We start from the raw sequence: 18,829 nt of genomic DNA on the forward strand, positions 1-18,829 counted from the left end.
AATCCATAATAGCCACAAATGTACTTTATTCTCTCTCATTACAATTACCGCAGTTTTAGCATTTGTAGTAAAACTATGGTAATGCAAAAGGGAACGCCCCACAACACGTGGCTGTTCCGTGGGTGAAATGGCCACAGGGTGGCGCGTCACACTTGTGTACTGCACGGTCCCCCAATGTTTAATAATTTGATGCCTTATAAATTTGATATCAGTCTTCGATTTCACGTGACTTTCAAATTAAAACATGTTAAGCTACAGTTGTAGTATATTATTATAGCTACACCAAATGAGCTAGAAAACAAGTCAAGTTTCAACATTTAAAGTATACCAGCGTTTAGCACGCCTAACGAACTGTTGATAAATAACAAATACGACGTAACATAATAAATAAATACACATTTTCAACATATTTTGACAAATGTTGATTCTATCCACATATTATATTAATGTTAGGCTATTGCGGTATTTCAATGTTTTGAAATAATGTTCAATAAGTTAAATAGGAATCGCCATCTAGGTTACCGGTATTTAATTCAACTGTAAAATTGGGTTCAATGGAAGAAAGTCAGCCAGGTGACGTCACCAATCCCACCTTTCCCGTGCGTGGCATGAGGTTTCATCTTCCTTCAGTCTGTCAGTGCGGTGTTGTGTTCACCGAGAGCGCGCATCTGCGCTCATTTCTCCATCCGCGTTCACACACTTTCAACAGGTGCGACGAAAGCGCAGCGCTCGTACTGGGAAGCCGAAACAAACACGTTATCACTGAGGACTTTTAAGGACCACCTGCCAAAATGTCTCGAATTCCGGAGGACGTGAACAAACTCACCGAGAGCACGTATAAGGTACAACACACTTTAACCGCTCGGCGTATGACATCAAAGCACCGCGCGCGAGTGGAAAGCTTTCTTTATTCGTCATTGACTGGCCGTTATGACACGCAGACTTGTGGAAGTTGTTTAACTGAGTTTAATCATGAAAAAGGTTCAACGTGGTCACATAATACAAACACGAATGCGAATCGATGTGGCTCTGTTTGTAGTGTGGAATGGAAACCTGTTTGTGCTGCGGCGTTTCTGTTATTGCATACCTGACAGTTCATTGTTTTTCCATGGGCGTGTGCCTGGGGAATGAACAGAGGAACTGCCCAGATTTACATTGTCGGGCATATCAATAGAGGGGCACGGTGTCCAGGATTGACTTTACATGGACCTTGATCTCATAAGGCAATTGAATTAAAATAAGTCAATGATTAAACGGCTACAATGGAGCTATATTTAGAAAGTAGAAAAACAAATGTGTAATAAATATCTGTTGTACATTAATTTAGCATTGACATGGTTGGGCAATCTTTTAAGGGCAGCGCATGCATTTACTGTGTCAGTAGTTGAAGCTGCTGAAGTTTCGTTCAGCCGTAACACACCGCTTTCTGCAACAACTTTAACGTTTGAGCTGTGTTTCCTGCTTTTCCAGAATGTGGTGGAGCAGTTCAACCCTGGGCTGCGAAATCTGGTCAACCTGGGGAAGAGCTATGAGAGATCAGTGGGAGGTAACCACATTATCTCGTGCACATCATGGAGTTGCTCTATGCAAATGAAAGACAAGCTACATGATGATGGATCAGATGTCAAAATACGACAATATCTCCAGCGTCGATTTCAGTACCTGTTAATCAATGTGAGCTATTTGTGTGTTACAGCGATGACCCTTGCTGGAAAGGTATATTTTGACGCGGTCTCAAAGATTGGCGAACATGCTGCCATTTCACCGGTTTCCAGAGAGTTGGGTGAGTGGGACTTGCTGATACTGACGTGGTCTGCACAAAGAGTGACTTGACATTTTCTATTAGATGAGTCATTGTCTTGGAATATGAGTGCTAGATATTTCCTCTTTTTAAAAAAGAAAAAAAAGCGTAAGCCAAATTCACGTGAAACACCTTAGTCCAGTGTTTCAAAAATTGTTCCTGCCATTCCCCACTTTGGAGGTAAGGAAGGGGTGCGAGCCCCACCTGTCACCAATAGCTACAAAAAGGGTTATAAACTTTAGGTCCACTGTCTGTCTTGGTTTTCTCTGCTGGTGCCGAATCTCCAGTTTTCTTTTCATTCCATGTCACAAACCTCTGACACAAAATCATTCTTGCAATTTATTTGCGTTCTGATGTTGTTTTAAGTAATTTTAAGTTTTGAGTGTATGGTCAATAATAAAGTAAAAACTAGAGATGACAAAATGTCCACCCATCTGTCGCGCCCCACTTGTCATGTCTCTATTCCCCACCAGTGGGGCCCGCCCCACACTTTGAGAAACACTGCCTTAGACAGTTTTGGTTCTTGTTTCTTGTCACTCAGCAACAGTTGAATTTATATTGTCTGACAGCTTTAATCAGATTGATAAATTGCTATCCTTTTGGTCATTTGGGATTGCGCAGAGAAAATGGTAATCATGTATTAATCTCACGTCTTCACATTTATCTGTATTTAGCACAAAAACAGATGTGTGTGATTTGTGAAACGTTTAGGAGACCCTCCCAGACAGCTTAGAGGACCACCAGACAGTGTGAATTCTCTCACATGTCTTGCGCAAACTGGCACCAAACACACAAAACAAACAGCTGTGCTGTGAGATTTTGCCATCATGGCTCCAAAGGACCATTCAAACGCACGCCTAAAACAAAAAAACATTGTGATCCAAACGGAGTCATAAATCCATGGCTCTTATCAACGTCTGCAAGCGGATGTGATGCTAGCCTCTATTATGATAAGCTGTTATGTATATAAGGCATGGCTTGTGGTTGCTTTTGACTCTTTGTTGACATGTGAACATTATCAGCCTGAGGTCTAGATGAATGCAAGTCTCGGGACAAGTCCTTAAACACAGTTATGTCTCTGTGGGAAATCCAAACATTTGAAACTGTATGACAGCAATGTGAGAGGTGCTAAGTCTGGTCACCACCGCTTCATAGCGCTGACACATACTTCTTAAATTAAGCCAGAGAACATCCAAATGCGAAATACCTTTTGTTCTTTTAAAGGTCCAGTGTATGAAATTTAGAGGCATCTAGTGGTGAGATCGCAAATTGCAACCAACAGCTGACTCCACCCCTCCCTTTTGAGGAACTATGGTGGCTAACACAGAACTAAGATGTCGTGACGTTTTCACTTCTTTGCCGAGAGAGATAACTTATTTACGAAACACGCTGTGTAAAGCAGTTTGTCCGTTTAGCTACTGTAGAAACAAGATGGCGAATTCCATGTAAGGGGACCCGCGGTGTATGTAGATGTGATATTCTCATTAGTCAGCATTAAACTTGTTGCAGGTGCTTAGCTGGGTTAGGTATATACATTTGCCATTTTAAGAAGGTTGTGTGTTGCCATTGTCAGACATGAATGTTTCTTCAGCACTTTCACTACAATCCTCCTAAAATGATACAGGAAATACTTTTTTCCTCTTTTTGTTATTCATAGCTGCACTGTTTATTTTTCAGTCATTTTGATGCTTTCCAATAGTAGCGCATCTAAATTGAACTTGGGAAAGCTTTTCAACATCAGCAAGCCAACCCAAACTGCGTAAACAAATATCCCACAAATTGCTCATGAAATAAAAAAGTAAAATCCCATCTATCATTGAAATGCTTACCTTGTGAGTTTTTCTTTACAAGTATTTACTTGGAGGTGTCTTAAGTGGAACAAATGTTTTCCCAAGGCATTTTAGATTTGCTTTTAGGGCAAAATTTACAGACAAGGAACTGTACTTTCAATTTAAAGTCATTCAAATGCAAGCGCACTTGAAGAGAATAGTCTGATTCATGCGGCATGCCACAGTTTCAGTTGTTGTGCTGTTTGTCAAGTATAGCTTGTCATGCCCAGTATCCTTCTTCCTTGTCAAAGGAATCTATGGCATCAAAGTTGCATTATCATATTGTTTGCATCTTTGAATAGCAATGTCAATAATGTGAATTTGAATGTGATAATACTTCCAATGCCCGATCATCTTCTCAGCCTCAAGTTAGTGCTGGGCGGTATGACCTTAAATTAATATAAAGGTATTTTCCAGATTTATACCGGTTTCCAGTACATGAGTGTATTTTTTACCCCACATTTTCTAATGATTGACAGAGGTAATACTGCAGTTGATTGACTTAAAATGCCCTTTTATACTGTCATGGTAAGTGAATACATACCACACTAGTATTATATACGTAGGTTAGTAAGTCCCACAAAATGATGCTGTTTATAAAGAGGTGGCACTCGTGATGAAGTGAAGTAATCAGGATGCATGACAGTTGCAGTCAAAGACCAAACAACAATAACTACACAATGTAAACAATCCCCATCCCCTATAAAAACTGCAAAGCTTACACTTCTTTAACAACTGATTAGCATGCAAAGGTAAATTGCGTACATAATATTTAAGAAAACAAATAGGGAAATGAACTTTTTGCATTGGTAGCACCACATCTATGGGTAGCACTGGTGCAGTTTTGTAACAACTTAAGACTGAGCAAATGATGAAACAATTTTAATTTTTGGGTGACTATCCCTTTGAAAAACAAATCTGGTCAGTTTAGATTTCATATTATCATCTAATATTGATTTTAAATCTATAACAAAAAAAAGCTGTTGGTTTGGGGGATTTAGGAGACCTAATGTTCATCCATTTGCAGGGTTCTGTAATCTTCAAGTTGTGCTCCCTTATGCGTCATCTCTGGGCTTCGGTTGGCACTCTCAGTACAAAGACCGCATTTACCAGCTCACCCTGCTGACCTTTCCATGCTAATAATGCTATTAGACTACTATATGTGTGTCAGCCATAATGCATATCTTGCTTTCACTCTCTTCTGTTTATAAAAACAAACCCAACTGCAAACAGAGCGAATGGTGCTCTGACATGCTGAAATGAGACTCAACTGATCATACACTAGATATAGAAAGTATGGGCCACATTTTCACACTCTGCTGAGCAGAGTGTGAAGCGGCTGGCATGAAAATCAGTACCTCCAAATCCGAGGCCATGGTCCTCAGTCGGAAAAGGGTGGCTTGTCCACTTCAGGTTGGTGGAGAGTTCCTTCCTCAAGTGGAGGAGTTTAAGTATCTCGGGGTCTTGTTCACGAGTGAGGGAAGGATGGAACGGGAGATTGACAGACGGATCGGTGCAGCTTCTGCAGTAATGCGGTCGATGTACCGGTCCGTCGTGGTGAAGAAAGAGCTGAGCCGCAAGGCGAAGCTCTCAATTTACCGGTCAATCTACGTTCCTACTCTCACCTATGGTCATGAGCTTTGGGTCATGACCGAAAGGACAAGATCCCGGATACAGGCGGCTGAAATGAGCTTCCTCCGCAGGGTGGCTGGGCGATCCCTTAGAGATAGGGTGAGAAGCTCGGTCACCCGGGAGGAGCTCGGAGTAGAGCCGCTGCTCCTCCACATCGAGAGGGTTCAGCTGAGGTGGCTTGGGCATCTGTTACGGATGCCTACTGGACGCCTTCCCCTGAAGGTGTTCAGGGCCCGTCCGACCGGGAGGAGACCCCGGGGAAGACCTAGGACACGCTGGTGGGACTATGTCTCCCGGCTGGCCTGGGAACGCCTCGGTGTCCCCCCGGAAGAGCTAGAGGAAGTGTCTAGGGTGAGGGATGTCAGGGCATCTCTGCTTAGACTGCTGCCCCCGCGACCCGACCCCGGATAAGCGGTAGAAAATGGATGGATGGGCCACATTTTGTCCTTATGACAATAGAATTTAAGCTTTATGTTCATTAGATATTGTAAGCTGAGCTCCATCTTATAGTCCAACTTGGTTTTGTTTCTGGTATTTTCATTTTGGTGGCTTAATAGGATTCTGTATGTATTGTCAACAACATAAAAAACGTTGAAAAGACATTCTCATGGTAATTTTTCACACTGATGGTAAGGATGTTGGCATGATGTCATGATACGCGTTTTTTAGCTGACAGGTATCTATGCCTTTGATTGAAATTTCATGGCTTATGTAAAAGAAGGTCAGACTATTATCAGCTAAATTCTTTGAAAAGCTAAAAACTAGACCAGAAAATCTAAATAAGAAAGCGTTTTTATTTACTCACTCATACACTCACTATGATGGATGGGAATTACTTGGTGATTGTGAACCCTAAATAAATCAGGAGTGGAATGGCTTTGAAAAGTTGCAGTCGGAAAGATGTTTCAAGGCAGCTTTAAAGTGTTTATACAAGATGAGGCACAAGCATAGCAATATTAACAACAGCGCTGAAGTATCATAAATGTTTCACATTCTCAGGTGTGGTTCTGATGGAGATATCAGAGGTGCATAAGAAGGTCCAGCTGGAACTGGAGGAATCTGTAAGTCAGTCTTATTTCTTTTTTATTTGAACTAGGCAGCCAAGAGGTTAGGTGACATTGGACTTTGTAATGCTCTCATGTCCCAATACAAATATATAAAAATAGTTTTCATAGGGCAGTGCTAGTGGGAGAAACGTGTTGTATGTACAGAGTGTTGTATGTGACTGTAAAAAAATTATCAGAAAATCTTTGAAATCTCTGAATTCACGTTCAAAGAATGCGTTATGAATATTTAACCTTATCATAGAAAACTTTTCTTTTGTTTGAGCCGTCTCATTTGGGGAATTTACCACAATGTAATATCACCATTATTTATTTGTATTCCTCTGTCATTGATGTTGTTGCATCAGTTCAAGAAGTTCCACAGGGAGCTCATAACCGAACTGGAAAAGAAAACAGATATGGACATCAAATACATGAATGTAAGTATTTTATGATTTAGATCTATTTCTAAAAGTCAAATTTTAGGTGCTTTTACACCTTTATTTGGATTGAATAGTATAGAGCTTTCAGGAAAACGTTGGGCAGAGATTGGGAGCGGGTTTGGCAAAGGACGCTCGAGTCAGGAAATAGCGCACTGGCACAATATTTCGGCGTGCTAACCAATTGGTGCCAGCGTATGATTCAGATATTAATCTTATAGGCCTATGTTATTGCTAGCATTTCCGAAACCTCGGATGTCCAAATTAGTTTTTTCAGGAAATGGAAAAAATCACTGTTGCCAAAGTTGACTTTTTAATACGTTTTATTGGTTAGATATTTGCAAAACAACATAAAGGGTGAGACATAATAATGAAAAAACACACAAAATATGGAGATACAAGGTTTCAGAAGAACAGCAGAGATATGTCATGTTCAATGACATGAACTTGCGTGAACTGGAATTTTTATTTAATGCTGTGATTTTTCAATCCATCTAGGCCACTTATAAAAGATATCAGTCAGAGCACAAAATAAGACAAGACGGTTTGGAAAAATCACAAGCTGACCTGAAGAAACTGCGCAGAAAAAGTCAAGGGAAGCAATCGTCTAAATATGAATTCAAAGAAAATGAGGTAAGAGCATCTTGTATTACCGTATAATGCTATCGGACCAAATAGTTGGACCAAAATCTGTGTTTATACTTTTCCTGGAAATTAACCTGCATTGAATTATTTATTATTGTACCTAATAAACTGGAAGAGGAGAAATATATGAAAAAGTACCAGTTTGTTTTAGCTCATCACCATTGAGCATCTTTTTAAAGGGTAATTGCTGCTTTGAACAATTAGCAGTGAAAATCTGTTTACATAACATGTTTGCTTATGAATGTATTTCAGTCCTGTTTTGACGGATGCATGAAGGCAAATTGAAATGAACAAAGAAACCAACGATGGTGTGCTTTTAGTCCATCCATCATTTTGGTTGCCATTAACGAATCGCAGCGAATCTAACTGAGAAATGAGAAAGTCTTACTAAACAAAACACAACAGCACACTCCAGGCTATCATTCTGGGTGGGGCTGCAGAAGCTTGTGTAAAAACTTGTTTCTCAACGCGAAAGCATTTGTTGACCGAAAAAGGTTTGAGTGTCGCCCGATTTATTAATTTACCTTCATTATGACGTCATTTGTGTCTGGGATCTCCTCCAAAAATGTGTCAGTTTATGACAAATCCTTAAGTAATAACAAACAGTTTTAAATGCCCTGCTGTAACATAAAACTTAAGTCATCCACGTCTTGACGTGACTATAAATTACAAATGGAAAAAAAAAGATTTTGACTAAAGACAGAAAACAACTCCAAGGAAACAAGAAACGTTCGTGGTCAGTCACTATGACAACTAGACCCAGAGCTTTTATAGGAAGGGCTATCCTGTTAAGAAGAATAAAGCTCTGTGTGTTTCTAGTGTCATTTTACAGCTCTGCTGCATAAAAACAGTGATTCCACTGTCTGAAAAAGAGTTACTCACAAAACAATGACAATATGTGGTGGCTTTTTTCAATGTTGAAATGTTGAGATGCACAGATACCAAATTTCTCCACTGATACATATAGCCGATTATTCAGAGTGAGATCCGCCGATACCGAGACAGATTATGAAAATTCAATTATTTCTTAACTTCTTAATTGTTATTAATTCATATGACTGTTTATATTAAACATCAAACTAGTGAGGTTCTGTGCAGTAGTACTCGAGTCCAGACTCGGAGGTGAGTCGTGACTAAAGACGTTTTTCTGTAACCTCGGACTTGTCTCAGACTCGCAAAAATGATTTTTTTCTCCTTCCAAACAAAACCATTGATAAAGCATATATGTTTGCTTTAGTTGGAGTCTTGACTTTCATTAAGTTAATTCTCTTTCCTCTTGGAGTAGATTACTTCTTGTGATGGTTGTCAAACTGGAAAAAAAGATAAATAATGCTAAATGAAGTTACTGACTGATTTGAGTGTTCTGGTTTACGACGCTAAGATACTGTACCAAATTAAACCGAAAGTTTTCCTGACATCAACACTCATCGTAGAAACCTCAACAATGGTTACATTCATCAAACTAATTCATATAAACAGATGAACTGCAATGCATACTGGGAGACATGAATGAGTTTTGTGACATAAGTACTATGATTGTTGAGTTTCATGCACTGATACTCGACGTCTGATTGATTCACCAATTTTAGGGTTTTTTTTGTGTGTATTTTCCATCAATTCAAAGAGGTATAATAAGCCATAACACTGCTTTAATCTCACAATGTATTATCACACAATACTCATAAATCAATAACACAATGCACTCATGAGAAATTATTTAGGTATCACCTGATCCCAATGGATCTTAGTTTTCATTGCCTCAACAATGATATTTTAGCAGAGTTATAACAGACAATGAAAACCTAACGTTAAAACAGAAGAATCAAGAGCCCAACTAAAGCAAATAACGATGGTTTGTTGAAACGTAAACATTTTTTCAACATTAACCGCATTGCAAAAGTGATGTTGATTCAATGCAGTTAACATTGACAAGTCAACAAGCTCAGAATGAGAAGATGTTTCCTTGGCAGTCCAGAATGTGATTTTTACACCGCAATAAAAAGACTCGAAATCTGAAGTTGCACTTCGGCTTTATGTGACTTTGGGTGTTTTGGTTGCTATACCTAAAGTAAATAAAATGACCTAATTGGATCCGCTTTTTGATCATTACATTAAGTATGTGATCTTGAAGAGGATTCTTTTTCTGTCTCTGTCTTGACCGTCTCATTTGGACTTGATCTTGACTTGGACTCGAAAACTCTTTATACTTGACTTGGACTCGAACCTCTTTAAAATCGGTCTTGACTAGTCCTGTACTTGGACTCTACAAAGGTGGACTTGATATCAGCCCTGGTGATGTTTCTTGATACACAAAGAACAAATTCATTGTATTTTCATGTCCTCTTTTCATTGACCGGATATATCGGCCCTGATCATTGGCTGTTTTGAAACTATTGGGCGAAAAATAGCTTTAATAACGATTACTGGCCTACATAATGGTGCATCTTTAGTTGATATTTGTCTGAGTTTGTTAAATGTGAAATGTTTAGTCTCTACCGTATCCTTCTAGAAACACACCATCATGTTATGTGGAGGCATGTGACATGCATCGCAGTGTTACAGTGCAGTTTATAATCAGCTTATTCACAAAAGATGTACTGTAAACATTTTACTCATTATGCAAGTCACTGTGATTTCAGGGATTTTAACGTTATCTAGGATTATTCATGTGTTCAAATCAATAATCGTGATACAGTGTTATTCAACTATTATCATTGGCACAAGTTGTCTGATTCTTGTTATGTGATTCAGCAATATTTTCTGATTATGGGTGTCAGTGTTTGGCGACCATCACATCCGGACAGACCGACATGCAGAGGTTTATTGCGGAGGGATGCAGGGAAGCCTTGTTGGAGGAGAAGAGGAGATTCTGTTTTCTAGTGGATAAACACTGTGCCTTCACTTATGAACTAACAGCATTTCATGACAAGGTGACCTACAGAAAATCAAGAATTTAGTTTGAGCTTACATCCATTTAATTCACCATCTCTTTATGTGACACCAGGGCAAGTTATATTTATGTTTTTACATGGCAGTGGTCTGCCAACACTGTTTGCTTGGTTTCCATTAAACTCTTTGACTTTTCCAAAGGCCAAAGAGATGCTGACTGTCAAACTTCCCAGCTGGCAGGATAAGTGTACCGACGCCACCCAAGTTCCCGACACAGTGATTACCATGATTGAGAGCCTTCAGACCCCACTGTCAGTCATACCCGAGACTTCGCCTACGGCAGCACGCAGCGACAGGGTCAGTCTCAACATCCTATACATTCATTGACATTACACAACTTACACAACTAGCGAATACACAAAGAGCCTAAATGCATTGGCTTTTTGGACTTTAACTCATATCCCACTTTAATATTTTTCACATTGTTTTATTATCCTTGTCGATATGTTTATTTTCACATCAGAACAATTCAGTGAATCCACCACCAGCCCCGTCGCTCAAAGCCCACACGAGCCCACTGGCCAACATGTTCTATCAGGAGGCTCCCAGAAGCCCCATCTCATCCGAGCAGTACTCAGGCAGGCCCAATGCTCTCATACTTTCATCTTGTTTGATATGTTTCTACGTAAATAACACTTGCTTTGAAATCAACAGATCAGGACAGTCTAGAAGGAAATGGCATGTCCAGATCTACTTCTGTGTCTAGCGGGATGGATATGGGAAAAAAGACCAGGGTACAAACAATTTTCCCCCACACGGCAGGGAATAATGAGACTCTGCTGAGCTTTGATGATGGAGACATCATTACACTGCTGATTCAAGAGGAGCGGGATGGATGGCTGTATGGAGAACTAGAACAAACTGGACTGTAAGTTCAGGCCATTCCTTGTCATACTGTATATAAACATACAGTATATTCACTACCATTCTAAAGTTTAGGATCACTTGAAACTGAAATGATTTTAAAAACCTTTATGATCTGAAGACATACTGTGTGTCTGAATGTCTGTTATGTGAAATACTTTTTATAAGAGTTCTCTACAGTAAGGTTGTATATGTTAACATTGGCTAACATGAACTAACAATAATTCTACCACATTCATTAATTTTGGTTCATGTTCATTTGAGCATTTACCAATACATTGTTAAAATCAAAAGATTAAACTGTTAAATGCACCATAAACTAACATAAACAATTATATTGACATTAACAAATATTAACAAATGCCAAAAAACTAAATTGCTCATTGTTAGTTCATGTTAGCTAATTCCTTTAATAATGTTAACAAATATAACATTGTTATATTTAAGTGTTTCTATTAAAAAATAAGTAAAAGTATGACTAGAAAAAATCAGTTTTTTATTCTGAATTATTTTGTTACAATTACTTACCTTTGTCTTATTGCATTGATTTGATGAGTTTGCTCATTTAAAAAAATTCTGGCAAAATATAAAATAAAGAATGTGTAATATGACCCTAAACCTTTGAAAGTTAGAGCATTTTAAGTGAAGTCACTTTCCATAAGGTCAATAGTAAGCTGTTGGTATGAAGGGGACGTCATTATTTTGCTAGGTGAAGATGTTTTCATGGTAAATGTTTACAGAGTCAGAACATACGTTTCTCCCTATGACATATACATTCACTTCTGATATGCCCAGCTTGTCAAACATGCCTCACCATATTTCTCCAAAATTAACAGCGTTAAATGCTCAGAAGCATGGAACCAGTATTTCCAGCTCAGTAAAGTTAATGTTGCTAAAACATTAAAGTCAAAATTACAAAAACAACATAAACAAAACTATAGAAGGCCAGACTATAAATATAAAAAGTCGTCAGAAACATTAAATGAAAGCAAGGTTGTTTTAGTTTACTAAAATTCAAATTTTGAAAACGTATCTGTTCATTGAAATAAAATAAAATATTGACCTAAAAGTTGGCAAATACAAAAGGAAAAAAAAAATCAAAATGTCAGCTTTAGTCAAATCGAATGATTAACAGTTTCATACAAATGCAAAACATTTTCAGTGTGTCTTTAGAGAATTTATCTTGCACTTTGTAACTTTAATGCATTGTTAAATGTTTAATTCATAAAACAATTATGACAAAAGCATACGCCAAAATTATTAAAAAAGAATTATGATTAAAAAAAAGAAAATAGTTTTTCAGCAATTATGAATCCTTGTTTTTGCAGTTGTTCATGTTAGTTCATGGTACATTAACTAATGTTAACAGACACAACATTTTATTCTAAAAATGTTTTAAGAATGCTGAAATTAACATGAACCAATATTTATAAATGCTGTAGAAGAGTTGATCATTGTTAGTTCATGTTAGCTAAAGCAACTACGGTAATTGTTAACAAATAGATCATTTTATATTTAAATAATCCTGTGCCCAGCTGCATAAAGCACCTGAAGTGTTTCCTTTAAGTGTGACACTAAAGGTGTGATTTCTCCTTACCGAAGACAATAGAAGTGTAACTTAAGTAAAACTTAAGGTATATTTAAGGGAAAATTACAAGGTGCTTTATGCAACCGGGCCCAGATCTTATGGCCCCCTGTAACAATTTCAGACAGACCGGTGAGTTACATGGGTCTTGCATGGTCTTGTTTTTGTTTATTTTGCCTATTTTAATGACCTGCGGTATTTTCTACCATTTCAAAGGTCCAGGGTCCGCAGGTTTCCCCTCACTAGTGATTATGTTGTCACCAGCACTATTTTGAGAAATAAACTTGATGCACTGACGCACACTGAGTTCAAAGTTGCTGTGTGTCAGTTCCTAAGCAACCGCATTCAAATGCATTCTTCATTCTACATTGTGTTCTGCTTTACATCTGTGTGATTTTGAGAACTCAAAAATGACACATTTTCTTTATCAGACATATCAATTGAAAATCTTTATGGTGCATATTATAGTTTAACATTTTGTGTTTAATTGCAGACGGGGTTGGTTTCCTTCATCCTATTGTCGAACTTACAATGAGCCAGCGATCGGGAACAGGTGATTGGGGTTTATCTTCAAATTGGGGAGGAAATATCTATGGCATTTCAACTAAAAGCAACAGTATTTAATCATTTGAAAAATGAAAATGATCAAGTGAATGACTGTCATATGTGTCATTTCTGTTCAGTAGAGTGGAAAGCTTGATGTACAGTCACACTGATGGTCCAGAGCGCTGGGAGGAGGTGGAGGAGCCCGTCCTGCTGCCCCCGCCTGACTACAGTGACTCATCCGGGGACAGACCCATTAAGCCCTCCACCCCCTCTCCACAGAACATGGTAAACACAACGCATACACTAATGTTAAATCTGAGTGCGCAGTTGATGAAGCTGACCATTTTCAATTTGCAGCAATGAAGTCACTTCAAAACAGTAGTTTGTTGAGTTACAAGAAACTGTTAAAGAGATAATGTATTCCCTTTCATGTAATTTAAAACAAGTACAGTACAGGTCTTTCTTTTGCAGAACACAAAAGAGGATATTTAAAAAAAAAATTGATAACCAAACAACACCGGCCCCATTGACTTCCATTGTATGGAGACAAAACCACTGATACATCTACATACATACACGTTTATTTATTTGATATTAGCAGCTGAGAGGCATGCTCTGACAGGAATGGCCTGATTTTCCTCATTATTGTAGATGCGATGTGAGAGGTACATTTCACCTGGTCGCCAAACATCACCACCAGGTTCCTCGCAGACTGGGTGGGTGTTATAGTTGAGGATCCTAGATGAATGGTGAGGTGGTGTTCATTGATGGGTGGGCCAGTATAACCAGGACATCTGTCTTGGAGAGGTTTAATTGCAGGTTATGCTCTTTCATCGAAAAAGAGATGTCCAGAAGGTAGGCAGAGACACTGGCAGAGATGGTGGTGGTCATCTGGCTGAAAAGAGAAATAAAGCTGGTGTTAGTTTCTTGATTAAAGGTGTTACCAGCGCTTGTTTAAATGAAGTGGGCAGAGTACCAGTGGTTATAAAGGTGTTTATAATGTGTGTGAGTTGAGGCAGTAGAGACGGAGAGATAGCCTGTAGATGGTGGGAAGGGATTGGGTCGAGGGGACAGGTGGTAGGCTGGGTGGAAGGGAGAAATTTGTAGACATCCCCTAAAGGGGAGAGAAAGAAGGAAGTTGAGGATAGCAAGGGGTAAGATAGAGATCAGGGATTGGTTGAGCAGAATTGCCTGCTGATGGTCTCCACTTTATCAGTGAAGAAGTCGGCAAAGTAAGCAGCAGTCAGCAACGTATTGGCGGGAGGTGGAGGGGCATTTCTCAAAATATATTTGATTGTGTTCCATTGAAGAAAGAGTCATAAACTGTTTTCAAATGACTTGAGCGTGAATAAATGATGACAGAATTTGTATTTAACTATCCCTTTAAGACTGCATAAACAAAACAGTATGATGTAAAAACCAGCAATGTGGCTTTTTTGTACTTCGAAGCAACAGCTGCACTACGGTTAGATTAACCAGACTAATAAAAGAACTCTACCTGGGCCTCTTCTTTTTGATCCTTTTTTGTTCTCTGGCTGGAATGAAATAGGCAAAGTCATTGATGTGAATTTCAGGAGGGACTCCCTGATCAGATCAGTTTCCTTTCTTGAGCAAATTAAAACCAGTGCTTTTCCTTGCTACTCCACAGCAGTGATGTGTTTAGGATACAATCCAAAAGAGTTGTGCATTTATGCTATAAGACTTTATATAAAGCTACGGAAAATCTACTATTTATAGGTATGTGTGAAGGGAAAGTTATCCGTTTTGTTTAATTCTTTAATTCTTTGAAAAACGAACCATATTTCTCCTAAATATCAATTAAAAAATGGTTTCTGTTTGCATTTATTTGCAGAAAATGAAAACAGGAGAAAGAGGTCACAATAACAGAAAAGACGCTCTGTATTTTTTCACACCTCAAATACTGCGAAGAAAACACGTTTCTTTACACTTTTAAGAAATCCAACATTAATATTTGAACATGAATTTTGGAAAAGTTCCAAAACATTTTTTACTGTACGTGACTTTTTTTCATGTGTCTTGTCAAGCTGTCAGTCTTTCACGTTGCTGTTGGATGACTTTGTCACTCCTGAGGTTTGATTTTGTTGAAATTCAAAAGACATTGGATTGGAATGACCACAATACATCTATAAATGCTGAATAAATGTCAATTTGGAATGTTTTTTACGTGGCTGCATTTAAATAATTTTTTTCTTGATTGTTCGGTTTCAGGATCTTAGTAGATGGATTTAGACCCGGAGTAATGTAACCTTTGTTAGCTGCCATGGGGCTTAGGGAGGGTAGATGAATACTCTTTATTCTCAAATATGATATCAATGCAAAGACATTTAAAAAATGCTCCCTACCTGGTGTTGACACCATGCAGGAGACTTGACGACACAGCTGAATGACTCCACATATCACAATAAAGCCACAGCTCACCCCCTTAAGGCACTGACATTAAATCAAGTATATCAATTAGGCAACCAATTGTCTTTGGATAGAAGTTAACCTCAATTAAGATTATGTAAAAATAGCACGTGACTTGCAATGTCTGCATCATGAATGTAGCAAGGAAGTCCATATGATTCATGGGCAAGTTTTGTGAAGCCATATAGGACAATAGGTTTGTCTAGGAAATGGACTAAACATGAAGTTCATGTTTGTGTGCACTGCACAAATGTTTGTATTGCAATGATTCTGAAGATATGAATTTCATAGCAAGGTTATCTATGACATCGTTAAACCAACATTGGCTTGGTTGATCGGTATATCAGGCACATACAGCATTTTGTTTATTGGATTAGATAATAATAACTTGAAACATAAGCGAAAGGTTATAAAAACCTTTAGCTCATGTTCTTTCTTGTCCCTTGAGGTTTCTGATTAGATCAACACTTGTTGATAAGTCAACACTAACTGAAGCAAGCAGGCGTTTCAAGATTAACAAGATTCCTGACGCAGATAATGAGGTCATAGAACACAACAAATGTTCCAAGTGTTCAAGTTGGCTGGCGAAGTGACAGAATGGCATTGACATCGTAATCAAACCAGTCCAACAAGGAAACGTCAGTGCTTACATTTTATAGCGGAAACTCACTATCATTTCTTGTTTTAATTTTTTATTCCAGGTGCCAAACGGTCACTCCATGCCTCCATTTCTAGGGTGAGTCATTTTAACCAAACATATTATTAGTACCAGTAAAACCTGTAAAATAACTGCAAGTTTATCCCTCTCCTTTCAACGAAAGTGTGTCTGTTCCTCCTCAGGGGCGGGAATCCATTTTCCACGGTGAGACTACGTCCCACGGTCACAAATGACAGATCGGCCCCGAACGTTTGATGATGTCCCCCACAAACCGATGTACATTTGTGTCTGAGAGGTTTTCTCCGATAATGACACGGTGCAGATTAGGAACTAAATAAAAGGGTTCTGTTACAGCACAATTTTTAATCCACAGAGTTTCTTAAAGAACACATTTAAATTCATGTGTCATTATTTATAGGAATTTTAGAATTTGATTAAATTATTGTTTTACATTGTAACTGCATTCATACACAGCGCTTAACAAGTTCTTGACCTCTACACAATGTAGGCTATACACAGTTTCTGACCATATTGGTCCCCTGTCTAGGGTTTTGTTAAGGTAAACTGAAGTCACGTATGTATGGCCTAATAGCCCCTTTTTCGAAACACAAAACAAATCTTGTTTCATTTTAAATTCAAGTTGTGTGAGGTTTTAAATTTCCCAGATGCCAAAGGGTTTTGTTTGGCATATGGATTTATTTTCCATTGTACAATATCATGGTTTTTCAATTGAAAGCCTCACTGCACATCGAATGTATAGACTGTTAAGTTTTTTATTCCTAACCTTGTAAAAGAGTCAAATGTGTGGAAAAATGCTCAATGTTGGATTTTTCTGGAGATGATCTGCTAATCATTTTTACCTTACTGATAGAAGACGGATACTTTGTCAATGCTGTTTCTTAGTATATAAAGTATTATAAGGTTGTGTACATGTAATGCCGTTGCTAGAATGTTATTGTATCGGGGAAACTGTTAATTTGGACCTTTTACTTTTTGTGTTGAAATATTGATTTATTGACCCAATCCATTTTACACCACATTCCTTTTAAATAAAGATATACTATATGTGTATGAGAAAATTATATTGAACTGCTTTTAATGTTATTATTATTGCCACACGCCCATGATCAAGGGTTTGAAATCTGTTTTGGTAAAATAATTGGGATGAAACATGTCAAGCCATTGTTTAAAAGTTTGCAGCTCTCTGGCATTTTTTGTTATTTGGAGCTCACCATTGTTTTAAATAATATGGTTTATTTCCCAGTGCTGTTAATATAATACGTATCTTAACATGTCTAAATGTGCTGTGACAAATATGCCTTAACTGGGCGGTTTTCTGTCAGTGCTGTAGTCAAGAGAGACTCCAATACAGACCGCCCACAATTGTTTTGACATTATGTAGCTATATTTAAATGACGTGTTGCTGTTCAATAGAGTTTTACCCCCAGAAAAACGTATATGAAAACAAACTATTTATCTTGGTCATTGGCATAACATTGCCGTTATACATTAAGATGCATTTGTTGTGGTTTGAACACTTTAATGGAAATGTTTACAGCAGCATATATTATCTGTTATCACTAGGTATTCCAGCACATTATTCACTATTGATGTGAAATCTGGGTGTAATTTACACTTCTTGCTTAATTTGTAGAACATTGTGTTTAAAATCTCTTAGATACTAGTACTGTAATATACGTTAGTATGTAGTAGGCTGTAGTGAAGTGTAGTATATTATAGCAGTTGTGGTAAAGTGAAGTATTGGGGCACTTTATTATTCTGTGATAACTTAATTGATATAAACTAACAAATACTGGGTAAACTTTCGATTACAGCCCGCAATGTACCGTATAGTAAAACAGAATTTACAGCGTAACTACAAGATTGTTGTTTAGCACAGTGCACCTCAACTCCATCGATTTGCGGCCCCCCAAATAAAAACGTATAATCTTAAACTTAAGATTTTAATTCAACCAAAAACATAGTTAGTCATACAATGCTGAAGCATGAATTATTTTGGTTTGTGGGCTTATCGTTCTGATGTTTGATTGCGTAAAATGTTTGATCAATTTCTATATTTCATAAAATGCCCCAAAATCTGTGGCCTCCTGGATCCATCTTAGGTCCCCCAGGGGGCCACGGACTTTACCTACAGATGTGAAATGCGGAGATACATTATAGTTACAATTACACTGTAAATTCTGTTTTAATATGCGGTACATACTTAAATATTTCCTACTGTATGGTTTATAACGGTATGGTTCAAATACTGTAGTATACTTAAGTAGTAATGCATACTGTGGTATACAGTAAAGTATTTGTTCATGTGGGTTCGATAAACTCCCTTTAAAAACTGCTGCATTTGAGTATTTGCTATAGTATAGTCAAATTCTTATGTATTAGTATATTC

General features: G+C 38.0%; 1 protein-coding gene across 2 annotated transcripts; it reads left to right on the forward strand.

Moving 5' to 3' along the window:
• The first annotated feature begins 567 nt into the window (after window positions 1–567).
• On the forward strand, window positions 568–17,501 carry baiap2l1a (BAR/IMD domain containing adaptor protein 2 like 1a). Of its 2 annotated transcripts, none has more exons than XM_079476623.1 (14): window positions 568–842; window positions 1,471–1,546; window positions 1,697–1,783; window positions 6,262–6,323; window positions 6,674–6,745; window positions 7,244–7,378; window positions 10,168–10,320; window positions 10,481–10,636; window positions 10,803–10,917; window positions 10,994–11,207; window positions 13,282–13,341; window positions 13,475–13,619; window positions 16,463–16,497; window positions 16,602–17,501. In XM_079476623.1, exons 1-14 carry the CDS (start codon window positions 792–794, stop codon window positions 16,672–16,674), a joined length of 1,434 nt encoding a protein of 477 aa, XP_079332749.1. In that variant the 5' UTR covers window positions 568–791; the 3' UTR covers window positions 16,675–17,501. The 2 variants fall into 2 exon arrangements, with proteins under 2 accessions (XP_079332749.1, XP_079332748.1); XM_079476622.1 differs by having other exon boundaries at window positions 602–842; window positions 13,472–13,619.
• The last annotated feature ends 1,328 nt before the right edge of the window (window positions 17,502–18,829 follow it).

This window comes from Barbatula barbatula (genome assembly GCF_947034865.1).
Source record: "Barbatula barbatula genome assembly, chromosome: 16".
Classification (NCBI taxonomy): Eukaryota; Metazoa; Chordata; class Actinopteri; order Cypriniformes; family Nemacheilidae; genus Barbatula; species Barbatula barbatula.